The sequence below is a fragment of the Nomascus leucogenys genome, chromosome 16 (genome assembly GCF_006542625.1).
Source record: "Nomascus leucogenys isolate Asia chromosome 16, Asia_NLE_v1, whole genome shotgun sequence".
Taxonomy (NCBI): Eukaryota; Metazoa; Chordata; class Mammalia; order Primates; family Hylobatidae; genus Nomascus; species Nomascus leucogenys.
The window spans coordinates 10,776,213-10,801,918 of NC_044396.1; the positions used below are offsets into that span (position 1 = coordinate 10,776,213).

Consider the following 25,706-nt stretch of genomic DNA (forward strand, 5'->3'; position numbering starts at 1 on the left):
AGTGCTTGCCACTGAGGAAAGTCCAAGGTCATCTTGACTCTCTGTGATAATAATAGTTTATTGTTTTTCCTCTCATCTCCGTGAGCACAGAAGCTAAGAGCCATAGCAGAGTGTACTATCATTTCCAAATATTTGCTGCCCTGCATGGTGACAGAATGATTTGTCCCAGCTACATGGATATCAGGCTTGGTCATTGAGTTTGTTTTGGCCAGTGAGATGTGAACAGAAGTGGGGCACATCACTTCCAAATTAACACCCTAAAAACCTCCAAGAAGTTCCACCCCATCCCTGTGTTTCCCCACTGCTAACGAAGAGCAACATCTGAGAAGGGCAATCTCCCAGGCAGGGACTGCGTCTTCAGCCAGGGTCTCAGAATGATGATGATGTGCAGGCTGCAGCAGGCCCCAGATGAACACGTAGTGTCCAATATGGAGCATGAGGAAGAATACACCTTTGTTTATTGTAAGCCTCAATATATTCTGGTTTTTTTTTTTCTTATTGGTTAGGAGCCCTAGCTCAATTCAAACAGACGTAGGTTTGAATTTCAGCTGTAAAAGCTCAGACAAATGACTTATCTTCTGTAAGCCTCAGTTTTCCCATTCACAACGCGGGGATGAGGATGGCACTTACCTCACTGGATTGTTGAGACAATTAAATATGAAAACGCAAGTAAGTTGCCTAGCACAGTAGCTGATACTTACAAACACCCAGCAAATTCTAGCCATTTCTAATATAAAATAGATAGAGGGCACAGGAATAAAAAGGTTTGAGTCTGTATGAGAGGGAGATGAACAATTTTAAAACATGACAATTGATCATTTTCTTCTGACACTTCTCTGTTAGAAATAAAGCTCAATAGTTTATGACATTGTGTTAGGCAGAATAATGGCCTCCAAACATGTCCAAATCCGAATCCCCAGAAACCTGTCAATGTGTTACCTTATATAGAGAAAGGAACTTTCCAAATGTGAGTTAAAGTTCTTGCGATGGGGAGATGATACTGGGTTACCCGAGTGGGCCCAGTGTTATCATGAGGGTACTTATTAGTGAAAATGGGAGGCAAGAGGGTCTGAGTGAGAGAAGGAGTTGTGATGATGGAAGCAGGAGTAGGAGCGATGTAACTCCTGATTGGAAGAGCCAAGGAAGGCGGACAGCCTCTAGAAGAGAGAGGAGCCAAGGGAACAGATTCTCCTCTAGAGCCTCCATCAGGAACAGAGCTGCCGACAACTTGATTTTAGTCCAGTGTGACCGTTTTGGACTTCTTACCTCTAGAACTGTAAAATAATAAGTTCATGTTGTTTGAAGCTACAAAATTTGTAGTGATTTGTTAAACCAGCAATAGGAAACAAATGCAGGCCCCAATTCTCTTTTCTCTTATTTCAGCATTGCTGCTGCTTGTCAGCAGGTAGCTGCGTTTTTCTGAGTTCAAAATCATAAAAACCTGGGTTAGATTTCTTTAGGTCCTCATGCGTACTGACTCATAAATTAGCACCCTGCCTGTGGCCACTCTTTCCTGCCAACCCCCTCCTACATCACACATGGTCCCACCTATCCCATTCAGCAAACATCATCCCAAAAACATTAACAAATTTTCTATTTTAATTTTAAAATGACATTTTACTTCGTTAATTGTGTGTGATTTTGGGGTGGTTTGTCATGCATGATATTTTCCAGTTACTCTTGAATAGTAAAATTGAGGCCAGAAGGCCAGACTGAATTATGCCTGCAGGATTCTTTTTTTTAATTTTTAATTTTTTAAAATTTCCAACTTTTATTTTAAGTTCAGGGGTACATGTGCCAGATGTGCAGGTTTGTTACATAGATAATCTTTGTGTGCCATGGTGGTTTGCTGCACAGATCAACACATTATCTAGGTATTGAGCCCAGCATCCATTAGCTATTCTCCACCTGCAGGATTCTTAACATGACTTTTTCCAGAATTCTTTTCTCATAAGTGAATTCTTTCATCATCAAGAGAATATCATATAAGCTCTCTTGATGATGAATGAATTTATTTACTATAGAAATATGCAGGGCCTATGGTAATAATTTTTTTTTTTGCAACATTCTTGGTTGCTGAAATCTTGTTTGACTATAAACTGGGAGAATTGATTGTTATCATTGGCTATGTTCGTTTTACTTTTTAATTGGTATGAGTGATGGAAGGCAAGAGACAGGAAGAATATTTGTCATTTCCTTCCCAGAGGCACTTCTGTTATTTTTCAGTTCTCCTCTGTGTGGCGGGTAGGGTGCCCAGGTACTTTGGAGTCACTCTTACGTTTATAAATCTTCTGCAGGAGCCTGCTTGGTGTTCAGTATCATTTCTAGGATGATCCCTGCTACAGTGGGGTCCCTCCACTACAGCTGAGTCCCTCTACTACTCTTGCAATGGAGCACCGGGGCTTGGAGTTAAGAGAGTGTGTCACAGAGGGAAGCATAAATCCCCTGGCCTCTTGAAATACAAGTCCTATGTTTAGCTACAGAATGGTAAATATTCTTCTGGTTCCAAATAAAATAACCATTCCATGTTCAAACTGCAACTTGTTTTGCATATTTTCTCCCATTGAAATAGCATGTGGCATGGGAGGAGTACCCTCTGTAAGTCCAGGTTCCAGAAATAGATCTTTGATCTTTCCTTATAACTCGCCTTGTGTTTCTAGGTCTTTTTGTTCCCCCCAGTCATTTCAGAGCTCAGAGCTGTGAGGCTCCCCCGGTCTCAGAGCTCTTCGTCTCTCTGAGATTTGGTACTAGAGAAGGGAGTCTAGTTGCTTTCTAGAACCAGCCTCTTTCTCTTAGAGTGTCTGTAAAATGTTGGTACACACAGTGTTCTCAGTATTCTATTAGGGTTTTTCTATGATATTTCAATCCAGATTTTGTGGTGGGAGCTCTTACAAACTTACCGACGCATAATTCCCTTTTATACCGTATTTTGTCTAAATATGGTTGTACCCATTTTTAGCTAGATAGCATATGAATTAATACTGATTCATGCCCAGGACCAGATGGAGCTTGCCTTTTTCTGAGGAAGATAAAGTATTAGATTTTTCTTGTCTTAGTTATGAAAAATGCCAGCTTGAACACCTGTCTGGTGTCCTAATTGTCTTAATCTGTGAAGTGGAAGGGCCATCTGGCTCACCTGATCAATTATGTAGGTATTGATTAAGATGGGGAGGAAAAAATCATCCAAAGAGGCAGAGTTAGTCACTCCACCTGCCGTTCCCGTCAGGAGCATTTTAGTCGCTCAATAAAGATCTGCAGATCCCACTGCTGAGGGCCGCAAGCAGCATGAATGGGTCTGAGCTGGTCTTGAAAAGCCTTCGTATTGTAGGGAGAAGAACATGCTTGGGGAGTCTAAACTACATATTTAAGAAAACGGGCCGGGCATGGTGGCTCACGCCTGTAATCCCAGCACTTTGGGAGGCCAAGGCAGGCGGATCACCTGAGATCAGGTGTTTAAGACCAGCTTGGCCAACGTGGTGAAACCCTGTCTCCACAAAAAAATACAAAAAATTAGCTGGGCGTGGTGGTGGGTGCATGTAATCCCATTTACTCAGGAGGCTGAGACACAAAGATCACTTGAACCTGGGAGGCGGAGGTTGCAGCCAGCCAAGATTGCGGCATCACACTCCAGCCTGGGTGACAGCGAGACTCCGTCTCAAAAAAAAAAAAAAAAAAAAAAGGCAAGCAAGAAAAAGAAAACAGAGGTAGCACAGAACCCTATGTATGAAAAAATAAAACCAATTAAAAATAATGACGGGTAAGCATGGGCTCATTTCTGCAATCTCAGCAGTTTGGGAGAATGAGGTGGGAGGATTGCTTGAACCTGGGAGTTAGAGACCGGCCTGGGCAACAAAGCAAGACTCTGTCTGTACAAAAGTGAAAAATAAGGCCAGACACGGTGGCTCATGCCTGTAATCCCAGCACTTTGAGAGGCCAAGGTAGGTGGATCACTTGAGGTCAGGAGTTCAAGACTAGCCTGGCCGACATAGTGAAACTCTATCTCTACTGAAAACACACACACACAAAATTAGCCAGGCATGCTGGTGGGAGCCTATAAACCCAGCTACTCGGGAGGCTGAGGCAGGAGAATCGCTTGAGCCTGGGAGGCAGAGGTTGCAGTGAACTGACATCATACCACTGCATTCCAGCCTGGGCAACAAAGCGAAACTTCATCTCAAAAAAAAAAAAAAAAAAAAGGAAAAAAATAACAATAAAAAACCCACACAGTCATCATCTTTGATGTTTAAAATGAAAAAGACTAAAAATCTTGCTTAACAAAAATATCCCTTACTTGTAAAAGCTGTCTTCCAGTTGCCATCAATTCTTTCCTCTTTAACACAAGGTGGAGTCCTGCCTTGAATCATATTACTGCTGTTTATTTTCAAAAGCTTCTCTGGAGTGACAGGAACAAAAATCTCTGTTCTTTAGGGGAATTCAAATAATTTCCAGACATTTGTTCATGCTTTCATTGAAAAACTTAGTTTTTAAAGAACATGGGCATGGAAGAGGGGTTGCACCGTGGAGCCCACAAGCAGCGTTATTTCATTTGGCTCTCATGGGATTTTAAAAAGTAAGAAATTTCACATAAAAATGCAGAGTTCTTCACAGCAGCAATCAGTTGGAGTTGAGTGGCAACTCTCAGTCTGAGATGAGGCATAACCCACACTCCCTCCCAGCCCCTGTGACTTCCTGAGGACTGCACTGGGTCACTTTATTCATTCCACCACCTGCACGACCCTGTACCTGAACCCTGACCTGAACAACCATCTCTGATACTATGGAGAAACCAAGGTGCAGAGTCACTCTGAGAAGAAAAATGTTCAACTCCACTGGGACCTAACAGTCTGAATGTGAGGTGGGGAGGACTTGAAGTGGGAAAACATTTTTAAAAGCAATGGAAGGCATGGCTCTCAGGAAAGGTCTGTACCCATTTGGTGCAGGAAACAGAATGAAATTCAACACAGTCCATTCCTCATGTGATGTTGTCTACCACAGACAATACCCAGGCTCCAGGCTCTTGTCAGGGAGAATAATGTCAATCGAAGAAGGCAGTGTTTGCAGAGGCTGACTTTGAGATACATGTCCACTGTCTCCTCTAAATTCTACGAACTGTTTCCTTGGATTGAGTCATTCTAGTTTTGGACCTAAACCACTGTGGAACTGCTTTTATGAAGTGTCTCTCTGTTCTGCTCACCAGCCTAAGGCGAGTGCCACAGGACGGGCCCACAGGGCTCCATTCAATGTCAGGATTCCACTGGGACTTTCAATCTTGACATTCCTCTCTGGGCTAAGTATTGTAAATAAATGTGTTTTCCCTTAGAATGTGTTTTTTTCTTTATTTCTTAATATTACAAACATTATAAATGTTATACCACATCTGATTTCTCTCTTTGCACTGATGGATAAAAGGTGAGAGTCCAATCTGTGGCCTGCCTTTAGCAAGTATATCAAACACAATAGAATTGAATGCACTTGGGTACTTTACTCTCTTTTGTTCTTTTCTGGATTTCCCAGCCGTTAATTTTCCTTTGTCCTTCTTCTTGAATATTCATTTTTAAGTGCTTTTAAAAATGTCTTATTGCTACCAAGTGTTATACAAATACAAAATTAATAACTAAAGTGGGCATTCCAGAGGCCAAGGAGTATCTTCAATTGAATTAGCCCAGGTAAAATAAAGTGGAACAATGAAACCCCATACTTATGGACTCTAATTGATTACAACTTATGATTGAACACAATGCTTCCCCATTCATTTAAAATTTAACTTAATTTTATCTTTGTTCATGTCTCTTATATCCTAGGTACAAACTCCTAGCTTCATGAAAACGATGACTTGCTTGATAAAGTGGGGGAGGATCTTCTAGTTGGTTTCTGTCACCACCAAAGCTGCTTGGCTTGTGTCTGAGGTGTGCCAGGTTATCTGAGATACCTCCCCCACCTTACCCCAGGACCCTAACTCCATGCTGGTCCTGGCCATTCTCTGAAGCAGTATGCCTTCTTCACTCTCAAAACCATCCAGGGCCTTAGAGTACATGAGGTGGATATGATTCCAGTTTCTGTTTTCCATCTTGCTGTTTCTCAATGACATCTGGCATATCCATGTTCTATTGGGATCTTTTCCTCTCAATCTTCCAAGTGAAAAATTTGCAACTTTACTTTTTTCTTTAGTATATTTCTACACTAGTAATTGATGTGTTGTATTTGGAGAAGAAAAAGAGGAGTAAGGAAGTCAAGAGTGTGGCTGTATGTATGTATAACTGTAAAGATATAAACAAGTATGATATCAGCATTATTGAGTGGCATAAAAAGAGATGGTAGGGAAGAAAAAGACCTTGCATCCCTGCTGTTTTCTGCACTAGAAAACACGTGGTGGTGTTGACTGAGAACAACTTGTTTTGGGTTTGGAAATTGATGATGTTTGTTTGGTGCAGGAATGGCTTTGGAGTAATTCAGGGAGAAGGCACGGTACAGCTTACATAAAGCAAGTTCAGTTTCTGCAACTTGAAGTTTCTGGTCTGGTTGGAGGCAAAAGGCTTGCATATGTAACCCAACTGGAGAAGAATTCCAGTGTATGATAAATTACTAAATTATGTATTAAAAGCAATAGCTGCAATAAATGGAGTGTACCCATGGTTCTAAATTTAACTCATAAGCAATGAATGAAAGACTTTCTTGGAGAGCACTCAGTTTTGCTTTAGAAGTTACTCTTAACTGTAGTAAAAAATGCTCATATTTCGAGTTTCGTGGATTTCTTGATTTTTGCGATCATAACATATTTTATGAAGTCTTCTTTTAATACCTTTTGCTATTTCTAAAATTATTAATGTGACTTATATTCCAGGGAGTTTTAAAGTCACTTGTTTCTTGAGTTTCTTCCGCTTTAGTGTTATATGGCTACATCTGTTAGATACTGGGTCTGGTCCAGAAAATACTATTGTAGTGAATATAATTTTTTATAGTTATAACAATTTATAAAATCCAGATGAATTTAACCATGGCAATTCAGGTAACTTGGTAACGTACTACTTGAAATTCTAGTTTCTTTGAGGTAAATATGTACTCATTTAGGGTGTTCCCTGTTTCTTTTCTCCATCTTCTCAGGGGCCAAGGGTTATCCATCCCGTAACTGGTGAAAAGGTTTCTGGTGTGCATCTCATCTTCTGTCTTTGCTGGCCGCTGCTGAAGCTTAGCTGGCCCTGCCTAATCTTTGGGATCTGCCACTACTTTTATTGTGTCCGTTGATGCGGCACGTCCCCATGATATCTGATGACCAAGCCCTTTACTCTGCAACTTCTGTGCGTACCTTGCAAGACCCAGTTGAACTCCATCTGCTCTTAGCCAACCTCTGGACCTCTCTTAGCAAGCCTGAGGAACATATGGCTGCCCTTCCACTTCATTCTAGGGCTGCAAGAGATTGGGAGTGGGAGGCATACGGGGTGAGAGAGGCCATTTCAGAACTTTCTCTGTTACCCTATACATACTTTTATACTGTCTTGGCTGCCCTTTGATGGTATGGAGCCCTCTGAGAAAAGCCCTTGCTTGTGTGAGTTTTAATTGTCAAGTGGAGAACTAATTCTCCCTATTCTCATACCTCTGTCTTGTCCAGAGAAGGTGGTCTTTACCAATGCTCCAAGGATATTGACCCATGTGGTGGTCACTGTGTGGTCACTGTGAGAAGCATTTCTCAAGACCCTACACCAATTATTCGCTCTCTGAATCTTTTCCAAGTTCCTCGACTCCAGACCAGAAAAGGTTCTTATCTCCTCTTTGTGTAGCGGAGAAATGGCTTGTATATCATCATGTTTTTCCTCTTCTACGGTTAATGTTATAAACTCTATGCTGTTAGTGCCCCAGGACTTATCTTTGGAGAGCTAAATACACACAAACACACACACACACACACACACTCTCTCTCTCTCTCTCACACACACACAGTGAGAGTAGAGGCAGTGTGTGTGTGTACACGCGTGCGCATTTAACTCTTCAAATATATATCTTTCTCTTTCCATGCTATTGTGTCTTACCCTCTCAAGAGCCAATTTTGAAATTGAAAGTGAAGAATTTGACTTGCTGAAATTCTGCTTGCTGGGTTCTTTGCTTTTTTTTTTCCCTTTTCTAGAACAAAAGCGTCAGCGTAAGATCTTTTTTAATGGTTAAGATGTTGCAAGATAAAAAGGAAATGCCAAGAAGATAGAATACATCAGGCAATATTTTAAAATATTTTATAGCTACCTATAGGATATGAACTGAAATAAGTTAGGTGGTCTACCATAAAATTTTCCTCTTTGGCAAGGAACTGGCAAGAAGCTAGACAAATTTCTCAGATGTTAAGCTCAAATAGTCTTGAAATTTATCATAAGAGGCAGATTTTTCTCTCCCTCCCTCCTTGACTATGAAAATATTTCTTAGGACACTGCCTTCTTTTCCATGCCCTTTGGTAACCTGGGAGGGTTGGTTGGCAAAATTCCACACAGTAAGCAATACTCACTGCTATCTAACAGACTTAAACTTTCTCCTTGGGGAAGAATAGAAAAGTCCTGTGGCTAAAAATGTCAGGTCTGGGATCCTAAAGCTCTATGAGAGAAATGATGGGGAATGTTGTTCCCTTGGCTGGGGAGTAGGCTGGATGACAAATGTCTTTTTCCCAGCTTGTAAATTTCTATGATTCAAAGAAAACATATCAAAAGGAATGGAGAAAGCACAATATGCAGAAAACAAAAGTGAAGACTTTTTATTCTAATATTTTGAGTTACATACACACAAGTACATATGCATATACATACATATAGACATAATACACATAAACATTTGAAAAATATTTTATAATTTCTAATAAATATTTGCTAATAAAGAAATATTACATTAGAAATAATCAATAAAATGCTTATATTACCATGAACTTAAGCCTGCAGATATTGCAAGAAGTTCACGACACTCCTGGATCTCTGAGTTCATGACAGCAAACTTGCATTTCTTTCATAATATTAACAGGATGTTTATGATAAATGCAGTGCAAATAGAGATGCTTCGTTCTCATCATGGGCTGTTGAAACTAAATTTATGTTGAGTATTGCTATGTCAGGTATATTGTATACCCCATAAATAAATGACTCATAACTAATTGATGTATGTATTATGTGTATATGTATGCATCTGCATATGTGTGTATATATATATTTAATATATATAATTTTTTAACATTAAAAGGTATTTTTACCCACTAGAGAAAGTTTTAATCTCTTAAGCCATAATTTTACATCATGTATTTTTAATTAAGAGCATGGTGCTGGAGTCAGATCGCTTGGGCAAAAAACATAATATTAACTGTGTGACCTTGGGCAAGTTATGGAACCATTTTGTGTGGCAGTAACCTCCTCTCCAAGATGAGAACAATAATTGCACCTGCCCCATGGGGTGATTGCAGAGATTAAATGAGTTAAGGCATAGCACTATATAAAGTGTGAAATAAATGTAAACTTTCATTGTAATTACTGGTATGTGCAAGGCCCCATGCTAGGTGCTCTGAGAGATAAAAGTAAAAAGAGACACAGTCTCCACACTTATATAGTTTACTATCCAATTAGGAACACAAACTACAGTTCCACATAAAGCTAAATATTAATACCCAAGAAGAAAATACAGTCCAGTTCAGCAGCACAGACCAAACTCTTAAATACAAAAGCCATGGGGAACTGGGTGACTTAGAGCAGAGGGGTATTTTTATAAATTATTTCCCTTCATCTGATGCTTATCTCTTTGACATGATGAAAAAAGGCTTAAGGCAGATTGTATAATAAACACATTGCAATGGCCCAGCCCTGTGTTAATCCTGCAGTGGTTTAGCCATTGGTGACTGCTACATGACGCAGATGGTGACGCTGGATTAAGACTCTTGACAACAGAGATGGATTGATCTGTGAGTGTTCTAAGAAGTGGTCCAACCCATCAATGTCTAAAGTCTATAGAGGGTTGGCAAATGCGTCAGATGATTTTTTAATTTTTTTTCTGAGATTTACAGAGAGTTTCAGGCTGTGATTATCCAGCTTAAGAGGTAATTTTGTAAAAGAACTGGTACAAAACAGGGTGTGCCCCACTGCCAAATGAATACTATAGTTAACAAGTACTCTGTGAGATCAAGGACGAGGCTGCTTATTGTGGTCTGGGGTGATCACAGAAGGCCTTGGGAGGAAATTATTATGAAAGGGCCTTCAACAAGAATTTAAGATAATCCTTGTACTAATTAATCCCTTTTAAGTCAAATATTAATTCTCCCAACTTAATTTTTAAATTTGTCACTCTAAATTCTTACTTACAGACTGTCCCTGAATGGTGCTCTGTAACCAAAGATAATTTTTTGGCTAAATTATGAGTTTAGTAGGTTTCCATGAGTTGATCTGAGAATACAGCATCCATAGCATTGCTTCTGTGGGAAAAGGGGAGCTATTCTGAACTTCAGACAATCATTTACAAACCCATTTTGAAAACTCTGCTCTGATTTGTTCTTTCTTTCAACAAGTATTTATTAAGTGCTCTTGATATGTCAGACACTGTTGCAGCCACTGAGGATACATCAGTGAACAAAACAAAAATCTCTTCCCTCATGGAGCTGACATTCTAGAGAGAAGAGATAGTTAATAAGCATAATAATTGGTATAGTGTGTTGGAATAAAGAAAAAGTAGAGCAGGGTAAAAGGGATGGGGTGGGTGGCAATTCTAAATAGGATGGTCATTGAGAAGGTGACATTTAAGCAAAGTGTGAAGGCAGCTGGCCAAAGCCACCAACCACATCGGGAAAGAGCATTTAAGGTAGAAGGAAGAGCCAGTGCAAAGGCTCTGAGGCAGGAGTTTACCTAGTGAATTTAAGAACAGCAAGGAGGCCGGTGTAGCTAGAGGTGGGAGAGAGGAGAGAAGATGAGGTCAGAGAGGTAACTCATGTAGTGGCAGGTAGAGGACTTGCCAGATCATACAGGGCCTTGCAGGCTATTCTAGAGCTTTTGAGAAAATGAGGGATCACTTGTATTAGGCCGGCTTAAAATAGGGCCATCTGTATAAAAATAATTCCTCTTTAAATTGTTTCCTTAAACTTAGGGGTGTATACAAATCACCCAGGATCTTGTTAAAATTCAAATTCTGACTTAGTACGTCTGGGGAAAGGCCTGAGATTCTGCATCTTTAACAAGCTTTCAGGTGATATCAGGCTGCTGGTCCACAACCACACTTTGAGTAATGAGGTCCCAGGGGCTTTTGGGCTTATCTCTCCACTAGCTGATTACAAGGGCCTTTTTGTGCCCTTTGAGCCTGAAAAGACAACCTCAAAAGTTTTTCTTTATATTTTTACATTAGCTACGGGTCCCCTCACTATTCATGGTCCTGTTACCTCGCTAGTAAGAGCGTGGTCCAGGGCTGCCTCCGGGACTATGAGGGAGGTTGTCCGGCTGTTTCCGTGCACAGTGTAAGAAGTTTCTAGGGCTTCTGCAGTGCCACGTGGAGGCTCTGCTTCTGAACCTCAATCTGCTCCCTGAATAATAATTTCACTTCTGACCAGATTCTTGTCTTACTCCAATTACAGGAGCTCTAATACAGGTCTTCACTTCTGGTCCTATACCTAGAGTGATAGTCCAGTTCTGTAAACTGAGGCAGCTGGGGGACTTGGGTGATGTTCCCAGGCAGAAGAGGTGGTCAGGTGGTCCACGGAAGCCTGTTTGTTAAGGAGCAAAGCTGATTTCTTAAGTGCGAGCCCAGTAATTGACAGTGGAACAAGTCTGGAAGGACTTGCCATTTCCAAATATAAGGCATAGGATACGGAGTCCCATGGGCTTGAGTTTGAATTGTGCTTCCATCCCTTACTGTGTAACCTGGGGAATGTGCCCGGGTGTCTCTGAGCTGCAGTTTTCTTATCTGGAAAATGGGAATGATATCAACACCTCCTATGTAAATTGAGATAATGCATTTAAAGCACCTAGTAAAGTGCCTGGCACAAATGATACAAAATACTAGTTGCCATTATTTTTACAATTTCTACTACCATCTCACTACGTACCAAGTCGCTTTTAAGCCCGGCATTATAGCATCCACCTTTACGTTCTCTGGAGTTAAGGTACCAGAGCAAATCCCTCAGCAAAGGTGTTCAAAGAGAGACACACACGCCCGAGCACTTTCTTCATGACAGATGCCACAAGAGATAACTGGAGGAGCTGACGATGTTTAGTTTAGAAAACAGGTGATGGGGGACAGGTGGTGATGGCTCTTAGCGTTGCCTTGTTCAACGAGACCCTGAGGGCACGATGAGCCCGCAGGGAAAAGATGAAAGGGCAGCACCCCCCGATCGCAAATCAGAGAAACTCGCCGAGACCTAAAGCGAGTCCGCGCGAGATGGGGGTGGGAGCGCCCGCGGGGGTCGTCTCCTGCGCAGCCGCAGCGGCGGCACCAATCACCGGGCGCATCCCGTCCTCTCGCGACCGTACAGTTGTACGGTCGTGACGTCGGCGGTTGCCGTGGAGAGACCCGCTCGGTCCCGACCGAGAGCTGGTGTCAGGAGCCGCAGGGTCACAGCGTGGCTTTGAAGCCGCCTCCGCCACCACCATGAGCGGCCGAAGTCGGGGTCGAAAGTCCTCCCGCGCCAAAAACCGGGGCAAAGGCCGCGCCAAAGCCCGAGTCCGCCCTGCTCCGGACGACGCCCCGCGCGACCCGGACCCTTCACAGTACCAGAGTCTCGGGGAAGACACCCAGGCGGCACAGGTGCAGGCTGGCGCGGGGTGGGGTGGCCTGGAAACCGCTGCGTCCGCGCAGCTCCTCCGGCTCGGGGAGGAGGCCGCCTGCCGGCTCCCCCTGGACTGTGGCCTCGCGCTGCGGGCCCGAGCTGCGGGGGACCGCGGGCAGGCCGCGGCCAGGCCCGGCCCGGGGAAGGCCGCGTCTCTCTCGGAGCGCTTGACCGCAGACACGGTCTTCGTGGGAACAGCGGGAACCGTTGGAAGGCCGAAAAATGCCCCCCGCGTTGGAAACCGGCGTGGCCCTGCCGGGAAGAAGGCCCCAGAAACCTGTAGCACCGCGGGGAGGGGGCCTCAGGTCATAGCTGGTGGGAGGCAGAAGAAAGGGGCGGCAGGGGAGAATCTCTCGGTCTCAGCTGGGGAGGAAAAGAAGGAAGAGAGGGATGCAGGGTCGGGGCCCCCAGCGACGGAAGGCAGCATGGATACGCTGGAGAACGTGCAGCTGAAGCTGGAGAACATGAACGCCCAGGCGGACAGGGCCTACCTTCGGCTCTCCAGGAAGTTTGGGCAGTTGCGACTGCAGCACTTGGAGCGCAGGAACCACCTCATCCAAAATATCCCGGGCTTTTGGGGGCAAGCATTTCAGAACCACCCCCAGCTAGCATCCTTTCTGAACAGCCAAGAGAAAGAGGTACTGAGCTATTTAAACAGCTTGGAAGTGGAAGAGCTTGGCCTTGCCAGATTGGGCTACAAAATCAAGTTCTACTTCGATCGCAACCCATATTTCCAAAATAAGGTGCTCATCAAGGAATATGGGTGTGGTCCTTCTGGCCAGGTGGTGTCTCGTTCTACTCCAATCCAGTGGCTCCCAGGGCATGATCTCCAGTCCCTAAGCCAGGGAAACCCAGAAAACAACCGTAGCTTCTTTGGGTGGTTTTCAAACCACAGCTCCATTGAGTCTGACAAGATTGTGGAGATAATCAACGAAGAATTGTGGCCCAATCCCTTGCAGTTCTACCTTTTGAGTGAAGGGGCTCGTGTAGAGAAAGGAAAGGAAAAAGAAGGCAGGCAAGGTCCAGGAAAGCAGCCAGTGGAGACTGCTCAGCCTGGGGTGAGCCAATCCAACTGATCCTGCACAAGTCTCCCTGCTACCTCCTGCTGGGCTGCTCCTGGTTGACTACATATTTGGCTCTCTGCCTTCTCTTCATGTTGGCCTCTGTGTACTATAGACCCTTTGGACTTTAGTTACAAGAATATGGCATTTATCATCATGTTCTTTTGCCTCCCATAGCCTCTTGCTTTTCTACGTTAGTGTCACATGTTATGTGATCGCACCCGGACTGTTCATATGTTAAGCACACATACTTTAGATGTGTGCTGCCTGTTATCTACATTGCCTGGACCTTGTTTTTGGTTCTGGCCTTTCCTGCTTGTCTTTAACATGGACACTCATGAGTCATCCTCCAGGACGACCTGTGCATCCTCAAGCTCTGCTCCTTCAGGGCCAGTGACTTGCTGGGCTTCGTGTTGGTGCTGGCCATGCATGTCATCTATGCAAGCATTTCCATTGCCACTGCAGAATGAAGCCAGTGCACATGGTATTAGTCATCAGCCAGAACTTCCTGTTCTGTGGGTCTGGGGTCACCAGCTAAGATGTCATCTGCTTTATTTCTGGCTTTGGCCTGTGGTCTATGATACCCATCCTGCTTGATGTTCTGCAGAATGGCACTTGACTTCTGGGCATGCATGAAGTTAAGGGCAAGAAACAGTATGCCATGTGTTCTGTACCACCGTGTGTCTCTTCTTGCTTCTGGGCCCTTCTACTGGTGAACTTTCATCAAGATCTGCGCCATGCTGTGTCACTATCAAGCCATTAAGTTTTGTCTGGGTTGCTCTCAGCCCCAGTTGGCTTCCTGGTCAACAAGGACCTCAAGAACTGCCTGTGGACCGAGGCCGCCTACCAGTGCATGAGACACACACCTACCCTCCCAGCTTTCCAGGAACCCTACTGGCTGCCAGACTGATGGGCGGGCTGGTATGTGTGGACATGTGTTCACTGTCATTATGCTGTGGCTCCAGGTGAGGGTGAGGACTGGGCCTAAATAGAATCCAGATACCATTGTCAACTTCTCTTATTCCCATCTAAGACGTGAGCAGAGTGCCATAGTAGGGGTTCTGGGAAGAGATATTTCTGATTTGTGGGCCTCTGCTTGCTTGACTTCAGGTTGCTTATACTTCTTACTTTGCTTGCCTGCCTTCCTCCATCCCTCATTCCCTCCCTCTCATTCTTCTTTCCTCCCTCAGTTTCCTGATAGCCTCCTTTCCTCCCCTTCCACCTTCCCCTTCCATCTTTCCTTATTCCTTTTTATTTTGTTTAAATAGTACCACAGAGAAAACAACTGAAAAACCACATTTTTCTACATACAGCTGGGGAGGTAGCTGAGAACTTGGCACTGTGCACACATACTACGTTGAAAGAGAGTTGAGGAAACCAGAAGGCCAAGTGGATCTGCTGGCAAACCCTGAACCTGTCTCCTGGGCTTGCTCTACAGTTCTGAAGTTGAAAATCCTTTTCATGCCTAGCATCTGCTTGAGTTATAAACCCCAAGGCAGCCATGTCATAAACTAGTGTTTACTCTTGTTTTGACTTTGTTTTAATGCTCCCTAAGACCCAAGTGCCTCCTGCTGTTTCCTCCTTTGTGGTAGCCTCTGGCTATCTGGACCTCAATCCCCAGCTTTCCCACTTTCAGCAGTCCTTTGCTCTCTTTGCTTCTACCTCAAATAGCCCCAGGAGTGGGCTTTAGTCTCCAATATGGAGCATCTCAAGCTTCTCCTGGGGAATGGGGATTGGGATGGGCAGAATCTGTTTTGGATCTCCAGGTTATTTCCAGTGGGTATAAAAGCGGAGCTGGGCCTTTCCCTCTCTTATCCCTGAGGGTGGGTAAGAAGGGCTGTATCTACACCTGTTCTTCCCTACCTTCTCTTTTGTTAGGGAGGCCTCATTCTAAGTTCCTCAAGAGAGTCATTGACTTAAAGTTGTAGCAAGGTGTGCTAGGCGGGGGATTTGGAGCAAAACTGTCAAGTAGGTATGATACTGGTACGGAGTGGGCCTGGAAAATCAGACAGAAATGGCTGCAGGGGGAGCATGCCTGTCTCTCAGTGATAGAGTATGGGAGGGACCTCCTTAGCTTGGAAAAGGAGAATTGAAGGGGTTATGAACAAATAGGATGCCTAGTTGAGGATGTTCCCAAAGTTTTGTCCAATCTTATCATTAGTAGATTTTATAAGCCACAGAGACAAACCAGAAACAGAATAATGTTACTTTGGATGCTTTATTTTTTTGTTCTAGTTGTGGCTTTGTACATGCAGAAGAATGCTATATGCTGCACATTTTGCCTTTAAAGTCTTACCACTTTCCCCATTTTAGTCTAATGGGAAGACAGCTGTGCAAGTCTGCTTTTTTGTTTTTTGTTATTTTTTTTTGCTCTTTATTATGGACATTTTCAGACATACACAGCAGTGGAGAGGATGGTCCTTGGACCCCATGTGTCCATCACCTAGCTGCATCACTTACCAGTTATGGTCAACCTGGTTTCATCTGTATCTCCCTCTTTTCACCTGTATTGTTTATTGAAAATCCAAGACACTATGCCAATGCAACCGTGACTACTTTGGGAGATTGGTAGTCTCTTTTGATGGTGATAGTGATGGGGTGCACTATCACAATCACATCAGGTCTGCTTTTTGCTTTTAATGTTAACTAGTGAAGTTCCAGAGATGGGCCTTAGAAATGTGTTTTAAGAATTAACAAGGAGTCTCAAAAAGAAATAAGAGGGATGCCTCCTTTCCCTTGCATCCACAAAACGAGAGAGACTGTTCTGTTGTAAAACTCTTTCAAAAATTCTGATATAATAAGGTACTTGAGACCCTTCACCAGAATGTCAATCTTTTTTTTTCTGTGTAACATGGAAACTTGTGTGACCATTAGCATTGTTATCAGCTTGTATTGGTCTCATAACTCTGGTTTTGGAAGAATAATTTGGAAATTGTTGCTGTGTTCTGTGAAAATAACCTCCCCAAAATAATTAGTAACTGGTTGTTGTACTTGGTAATTTGACACCTTGTTAAAACGCAATTATTTCTGTGTTCTTAAACAGTATAAATAGTTGTAAGTTTGCATGCATGATGGAAAAATAAAAACCTGTATCTCTGTTATATTTCTGATTTTCAAAAAAGAATTGGAAGGTTTTTAAACAGAGGCTGGGCAGTTGAGAGAATATGTACATTGCCCTAGATAAGTGATTCCCAAGCCGCAGACCCTTGTGTGACTAGCTACACAAAATTACATAAAATTTTGATTTCTAGGCCTTTTTCCCAAAGATTGAGATTCTGTGATTCTGTGAGGAAGTCAGGTAGCTTAGTTTTTAACATGCTTTCTAGTTGATTCAGAAGCAGTGAACTCCCATTAGAATAATCTAGATTCTATGAATCATCTAGATTCTAGTAGGAATACAGTGCTTCTTAAATTTTAGAGTGCATCTGAATTGTGTGGTGAATCCTGTTAAAATATGCATTCTGATTTAGTAGTTTGGGATGGAACCTGAGATTCTGCATTTCTAATGAGTTTCCAGATGATGACAGTGCTGGTGATCTGTGAACTGCACTTTGAGTCGAAAGCGGGGGGTGACCTTGAAGGCCCTTTTAAACTTAAGTAATGGTGCTCAACTTTTGTTGCACACTAGAATTGTCTGGGAAGCTTACAGAAACACTGCCAGAGCTCCACACAAAGACCAACTAAATCAGAATGGGGTAAGGGGTAGGTCTGGGTGTAGATATTTTTAAAACTTCTCAGGTGATTCTAGTGTTTAGCCAGAGTTGAGAACTACATACTCTGATGCTGTTCATTTCAGATCCATAACAAGGATCATTTCCCATTGAACAGGAGAAGCAGTGGCGGACAACCAAGTGCCACACTAAGCTGCCCAGCAGAAAATGGACAAAACTAGAAGTGAGTGGTTACTGACAAGAAAATAAAATCAGCTTATATGATGAAGGGTTTTAATAAACATGCAATGTTCAGGGCATAGTAGGTGCTCCAGTGTTGAATGAATGAATGAATTTAAAGCACTGTTTATATTCAGATGCCTGAGGGCATTTGAATTTGGTAATTTGTGAAGTGGGCCACGTTTGTTTCATAAGAAAATCTGTATCAGTTTTCTGGGGCTGCCATAACAAAGTACCACAGAGTGAGTAGCTTAAACAACAGAAATTTATTTTCTCAGTTCTGGAGGCTAGAAATTGAAGATCAAGGTGTCAGCAGGGTTGGTTTCTTCTGAGGGCCTCACTCAGCTTATAGATAGCTTTCTTCTCTCTCTGTCTTTACATGGTGTGTGTGTGTGTGTGTGTGTGTGTCTGTGTGTGTGTGTCTGTGTGTATATATATCCTAATCTCTTATAAGGATACTAGTCATCTTGAATTGGGGCCCCTCTAATGACCTCATTTAACTTTAATTACCCTTTAAAGACCCTGTCTCTAAATTCAGCTACATTATGAAGTATTGGGGATTACGACTTCAACATAGGAATTTGGTGTGAGGGCAGGAGCAATTTAACCCCTCACAACATCTTAACTTGTATTCTTTTGACACACATGTGCCTCACATGTTATGGTAGTTAATTGTATTGAGGCATATCATGTGCCAGGCACTATTGCAGGCGTTATACAAGGATTAATATATTAAGTCCTTATAACAAGTGATAATTATCTCTTAATGAGGGGATGGGTTGAGAAAATGGGGTAAAAAGAGGTTGAGTAAATTGTTCAGGATCATGCTGGTAATGAATGAGCCAGGCTTTAAATTCAGGCAGTCTGGTTCAAGAATGCACCAGCTCACATATAGCTCTTGACTTGAGTAGGAATAATCTTCAGTTTATCAACAGTATCTTTATGTAGAATCTCCTAATTTTGCATGTTAAACAAAATTTAAACCCCTGGAGTTTTTCTGATACGTGGAATGCAGAAGGGATGGAGAGCAGCATCTCCAGGCCTGATCTTCCTCTCAGGATTCACTCAGAGTCTGCTTGGATTATGAATTGGGAAGGGCTCTCTGCCCAGTTCAATTCTGTTAATGCACTTGCTTCCCTGTGGGTGCAGAGCCTCTGTTGTCCAGGCCCTCTTTCAAATACCTCTCTTCAGTTCCTTGGACAACCCATTCAGTCTGGGATTTACTACTTCTCCATCCGCTCATTCATTCATTGCCTCTTATATGAACTAGTCCTTGGTGTAAACATTGGAGCTATAGCTATGGACAAACACAACTTTGAATTTTTCTTCCTCCACCTGCACCCCACCCTGCCACCCACCCGCCATAGGTTTCAGTCTCTTCTTAGCTTTCACCTGGGTTTGAGAATCAATCTTTTTTTCCATTTTCCTGCATGGGGCTGTTGAATGCTTTAGGTCCATGTGGGTTGAAGAGGGGGCTAAAGGAAGCCTCCCTCACCTTTGGCCTTTAGGTCACACTTCACAAGGGACTTAGGCCTTCCATAACCTGGAGAGGGAGGGCCTCTTGGGTCATTCTAGTTATCTTGAGTCCTTGGCCCCCTTTTTAGCTTTGACTTTTATTATAAAAAGCCCTCTTCTGATTTTTTCACTGTTACCTCCTGTGCTTTTTGGAAATGTGGTAGGTTTGTGCTAGGCCATAGGTGAGGGAGGAGAGAAAAATAAAATGGTCCTGCCACTCTGAGCTTACCAAAGATCTCTACCAGCTTTGGACTGTCTATTTCTTCTTGCACTTTGAGCTTCTTCGAAGATTCTAGTCTACTATAGTGGTTTGCAACAGAGGAAAGAGACACACTGCCCTAGGGAGGCATGTTAGAACCACCTAGGGAGGGAAATTTGGCAAATTCGCTTGCCCCTCTGAAGATTCAGAAAAGTCCTCAGCCATGGGGAGCCATTGTAACTGATGGGTAGGGTCATATCCCTCAGGTGTTGGAACAATAAAAAAGTAGAGCGTAGGCTATCCAGTCTATGATTTCTATCTTTGTTTCCCCTTAGTGTCTTCACTCCTGCTTTTGGGATCTTCTCCAGCTATATTTCACTGTTCAGGGCCACAGCTCACTACTACTCATTCACTTTCACCTGAAACTCTGGCCCTAGAACCTCCTGTCAGGTGTCCCGCTACTGGCCGTCCAGGGCTCAAGTCTTGAATTCCTCCTCTCCCTCCATTCTGTCAACCTGGTCCTCAGCTGAGGTTTGACAAATATAAGACAAAGTAGCTATCGTCTGTGTGACACTTCATGGTTACAAAGCACATTCACTTATATTATCTTGATTATAACAACTATGCCATAAGAAAGCTCAAAGATGTTAAATGACCAAAATCACAAAAGTAGTAGAGCCAGGACTCAAACTTGGGTCTTCTGATTCCAAGTTCCATCCATCCATGGGACGGTAAGCATGTGGCCCAGGGCAGATGTCTGGCACTATGAATCTAGAAACTTCTTTCCACAGAACCTGTATTTAACTTTCTGCACAGCAGATTATCCAGTTGCTGCCAGTCAATCTGAGTTGGCATATGAATGTGAAACTTCTTTACCATCCCGAACTACAGCATGCATGTGGTCATAACAACTAGGAGCAGGACCGACTTGACTCATTGGTGGGTGAGGCTTCCTTCAACTGCATTGTTCAAAGGATTGTGCTCTAGGCACAGTATGCTTGCAGATGAGGGCTGAGTGTGGTTTGGGGCCATATATATCAACAACTGCATATAAATTAGTTGGAAAGGGGGAAATTTTGCTTCTATAAGAAGAAGTCTAGTAATGGGAGGTTGTCAGGTTGTAGGCTTCAGCGGCTCAATGATATTAGGGATCTGAGTCTGCCATCTTTTCTTTCTTTCCCTTGGCTTTCCCCTCACAATTCCACAGCTCCAAGCATCACAACCTCACCCAACTGCACTCAGAGGCAGGAAGAAAGGAGGAGGAGGGGGCCTTCTTACATGTCTCTGTTTTTATCAGGAAAGAAGATCTTTGTCAGTAGTCCCTGGTGGATTTCAGGAGACCTAAGTCAGGTCCCTTGGGCCAGAAATGAGTCACATTCCTACACTCTACCTCAAGGAAATCTTGCATTTTCCAGTATCTCTCATGGGGTTAGGGTTCTGCCATCTAGAAATAAGGAAAGTTCAAGGGGCTAGAGCTGACAGGTGATTTTCAATCACCTGTAGTTTTATGCTTTCTGAGATAATTTTATGGGCATTGAACACCAGATAACACCTGGAGGCACCGTGCATCTGCCTTTTCCTCCCAGGTCTCCCAGTTACCCCTTGTGACAAGAAAGCTTTACCTTGTGCTCAGTGTTTTGTGTCTCATCTCCTCTATTGCATGGAAAGTGCTTTTCTGGCCAGACGATGCCTTTTTGGTTTTCATATCTCCCACAGCACCTACCTCAGGGTTCACTCAACATTGGATGTGGGTGATCAGTAAATGCTAGTTGAGTAAATGCAATACATCAATGAGCTTTCTAAAATGTCAATTTGATCATGTCAAGCACTGGTTAAAACCTTCAGCAGTAGGATCCAGAATCCCAAGGAGCTCATAACAAGCCCTCCATTATGTGCCCTTTCCTTTTGTTTCTTCCAAACTTCCTTATTATGAAAACTTACAAATATTCAGAAAAGTACAATCCACCTGTATACCTACAACTTAAGTTCAGTGATTCTGAACTTTCAGTCATATTTAGTTTGTCTCTGTGTGTGTATATATGTTTATTTTGCTGAACCATTTGAATTAGTTGCATGATGCTTCATCCCTAAATACTCAGCGTGCATCTCATTAAAAATAAGGATACTAGCTGGGCGTGGTGGCGGACGCCTGTAATCCCAGCTACTTGGGAGGCTGAGGCAGGAGAATCACTTGAACCCGGGAGGCAGAGGTTGCAGTGAGCTGAGATCATGCCACTGCACTCCAGCCTGAGTGACAGAGCAAGACTCTGTCTCAAAAAAAAAGATACTTTCCCACATAATCACAAGATCATTATAAGACTAGAAATCGGTTCTCAAATACCATCTAGTATCCAGTCCATATTTAAATGTCTTTAAATGTCTCTATTGTTTCCAAGTTTATCTTACCGTGTTAGTTTTACAATCAGGATTTAATAATATTCAGGCATTCCATTTGACTGTTATCTCTCTTTAGTCTTTTTAAAATCAAGATAATCCCCCTACCTTTTTAAATTTTCCCACTCGTGACATTGAATTTCTGAAGAAGTTAGGGCAGTTGTCTTGTAGGATGCCCCATACTCTAGATTTGTCCAATTGCTTCTTCTTGGTTTTAACTTTTTCCTCTATCTCCTTTTTTTTTTTTTATAACTAAAGATGCAGTTGAAACACCGAAGATACTACCTAAGTGAAGCTGTGTACTTCATATGTGTCACATCAGAAGGTGCACAATGAGAGGTTGTCCCACGGTTGTGCCATTAGTTTGATCTTTTGGTTATGATGGTGATCACCATGTCTCTCTTTTTTAAAGATGCATTTTCCCTTTCCAGTTAGCAGGTAATTTCTAGATGGTACTCTGTTACTGGGAGAATATTATGTTCCCCAAAACTTCATCCCAAGGTTTTAGCAGCCATTGATAGTTTTTGCCCAAGTCAGGTATTTCACTGTTGGTTGCAAAATGGTGATTTTATAATCCTGTCATTCTTTTTACGTACTTTAGCTGGTATTCTGGTATAAGGGAGGTCTTTCCCTCATCTTCTGGCAAAGAACTACATTTTCTCCTAAAAAGGCAGTGTAAAGACTTAATTCGTTCCCTTTAATCACCAATTTTCAGCATCAGAACTTGGTATAATAACCTCCAGTGGTCTCAAATAAGGGCATGATTTCTTTACTGTCACTACAAGTGTGTGGGTTTTTAGTTATTTAATATCTACAGTCAGTTACAGTCAACTGTTCAGTTGACCTGTATTTTGGCCCTAACCAACCTTTACCAAACTCCTCTCATCTTTGTCTCTGTCTCCCCTTGCCACCCTGTACTGTGCTCCAGCCAGTATGAACCATATCTGGTTCTCTGAACACCCATATTTACACAAGCTGTTTGCTCAGCAAGAAAGCCCTTTCACATACAGCTCAGATATACTTGTTCTGTGCTGTTATTTTTAATCTTTCAAGGCTGAATTAATCCTTCCCTTTTCTTTATTTCTGCAATATTTTGTCCACACTTCAATCTACAGTAACTAATGTAATGACTTGTACTTACCTGTTTACCTGCCTGCTCCCACCAGAGATTATGTGATCCTTAGATCACAGAAGAATAAAACAGTATGTGTTAATCATTTTTGTATTCCCACAGCACAGTGGCCTACACATAGTAGGTGCTCATTAAGCACTGAATGAATGCAAATGAATGGTCCTTAGAAATTGATGAAGGTATCAGTGACAAACTACAGAGAGGTTAGAAGAGCCCAGGAGCAGAGATTGGGAATAACTTCAAGTGAAGGAGAAGCATGAACCTAATAGAAATGGATTAAAAGGGGTGGGAGAGGGAAGCTATTACCTGCACAAAGTTTTGGGCAAAAAACACAGTGGCACCAAATCACTGTCACATTGGAAATCAAGTAGGGAAATGGAAGAGAGCAGGAAAGCAAATGAAAAATGTTGGAAATGTACCATGTACACTGTGCTTTAGTAATGTTCCACAGCACTTGAGTCTGTAACTGAAAACAAGGAAAAGCAAAGCCAGTGTGATTCTGGACAATGACTTTCCCAGGGATCTTTCTCTCTCTTTATACGTAGATATGTATATATAATCTGCGATCTCCTAAGAGGTCCCTTGAATTTAAATGACTCCAGAAAATTGGGGTAGAACAAAAACAATCTCTAAAAGTGGTTTCACTAAAAAGCAACCTGGACAGGAGGTTAAACCTGCAGAGTGGAACAGAGTGAGTAAATCTAGGGGAAAATTACTTTGAGCTTCAATACTAAATAGCCTGAATTCCAAGACTATGTGGAAAATATGCTCATCAAAGCCCGGTGCTGCTTTGCCAAGTGCTGTGGGACTAGATGATTTATGAGATAATTCAGGGCACTTAGAGGGGGACGAGGGTGCAAGGTGAGGCATTTGAACCCAGGCACATTCTGGAGGAGGTTATGATTACAGGGCAGATTGTCCCTAAGGAAGCAAGGTTGTGGGGCCCCACCATATCAGGAGATCTCTTCATCTTGTGCTTTGAGAACCTGCCTTGCTACTAGTGCCACCTCTGGCCTGAGGACAATTTATTATCCTGCTAGCGTTTATGTGAGGGACACTGAGTCCCTACAAGCTTACATGCCATTCTCTCAGCAAGAGGTCTTATCTGACTTTCAGTAAAATGATACTCCCACTCCTGCTGCTCGCTTTGTACTCCTTCTCACAGCTCCCTCTTTTCCTTGATAGAATTTACGATTCATGACTATAATTTTGTCTCTGAGTTTGTTTCTTCCCTTAGACTGTAACCTCTGAAAGATCCTTGCTGCTGAATCGCAAATGCCCACACATAGGAGGTATCTGACAAATATTTTGGACTAATGCAAATGTTGATCTTATGAGCCAATTAAGATGGCAGGTTGGGTGGGCCATGCCTTGGGGTTGTCTTTGGCAGGAGGAGATGATCCCTTCCTAATATACAAGGGGACTGGGAGAGTCCATTTTATTGAGTGGGTACCACATGCTAAGGACAGTGCTAAGCACATTATACACATTATCACAACAAATCTATTTTCATACTCATTTTCCAGATGAGATAAAAGAGCCCAAGAGGGTTTAGGTGACTTGCCCAAGGTTACATAAGTTGTAATTCCTGGAACTAGGGGTAGAGGCTCTTAACCATTATTCTGCACTGCCTCTCTGGTGGGGGTTTGCAGTATGAGTTTGTGAGTTAGGCTAACATCGTCCTCATGCGTTCAGGAAGGAGGAAGGACAGTGTGTGACTATAGATAGGTTCTCAGCTCTCCAGGGGGTGACGATCACTGTGCCTAATCACCAGGGAGGGGAGTGTGGAAAGGGTGTGTGTGTGCATGCATGCACATGTGTGTGGGGACCATATCTAGGTGTGTGTCCAGGAAGGCCATGAGAGTGGCCAGCAAGCCAGCTTTGACTGCCTGCTGCTTGTCCTCAGGCCCACACCATCCTGAGGCTGCCAGGATATGATTCACACTCACTTGGGGATCACTGCCCACTGAGGTAGTTGGGTCCACATTTTAAAGGCTCCCAGCTGTGGGCAGCTTATGGGAAACAGAGACCCTCCTGGCCCAAAGCAGCCCAGCAGGTGGGGGCCTTTCTGAATAGTGGCCTTAAGCAGATGGTTTGATCAGGCTGAGTCACGGATAGCATCAGGCTCAACAAAAGGCAAGAACAGCTCCTAAATGATTTGTGTACAGGCCACGTAGGCAGGCCTGCTGATTAGAAGCTGTTCTTTGAACTCCAGTCTCCCACATGGACAGCATTCCCTATCATTTGTCATGTCTTGGAATAAGAAAGATGATGAAAAATAAAATCAAGGTTTCTTGATATTACCATGGGAGTGTGCTTTCCCCTTCACAAAAAAATTGACCCTTCTACTCCACACAGGGATTATATGGAAAGTAAAAAAGTAAGGAGTTAACATTGAGCACCTACTGCATGCCTAAGTGACTAATATACAGTTGTTATTTTTTTTTTTACAATAGCAAGCTTATAAAGTCTTCATTGTTACCTATATTTTATAGTTAATTACACTGAAGCTTTGAAGATTAAGGAACTTGCTCAGGGTTACTCAGCCAGAATTCTGTCTGACTGGAGTCTGTTTGGCTCCCGAACCTCTGTTCTCTCAATTATAACATACCTAGAAGAGGGGAGACACAATTACTCCTGTTTTTAACAAGGGTGATATGAATCAGTTAGAATGCTTTCAGTTGCAAGTAACAGAAACCCTGACTTAGGCCCAGAAATAAGGACAGACACTATTTTTGTAATAAGGAATCTGGAG

At 42.9% G+C, this 25,706-nt stretch overlaps 1 protein-coding gene and 1 long non-coding RNA gene across 2 annotated transcripts in view; both read left to right on the forward strand.

Annotated features, from left to right (window-relative positions):
• The window catches only part of LOC115830693, a 518,787-nt gene that overhangs the window by 165,558 nt on the left and 327,523 nt on the right, over window positions 1–25,706 (forward strand). The window lies entirely within an intron of this gene.
• TSPYL5 (TSPY like 5) lies at window positions 12,461–16,924 on the forward strand. Its single transcript, XM_003268336.4, has one exon. It carries the CDS (start codon window positions 12,583–12,585, stop codon window positions 13,834–13,836), a length of 1,254 nt encoding a protein of 417 aa, XP_003268384.1. The 5' UTR covers window positions 12,461–12,582; the 3' UTR covers window positions 13,837–16,924.

Excerpts from the sequence above, each read along its gene's own strand:
- TSPYL5 (XM_003268336.4), top strand. The coding sequence starts at position 12,583 with ATGAGCGGCCGAAGTCGGGGTCGAAAGTCCTCCCGCGCCAAAAACCGG.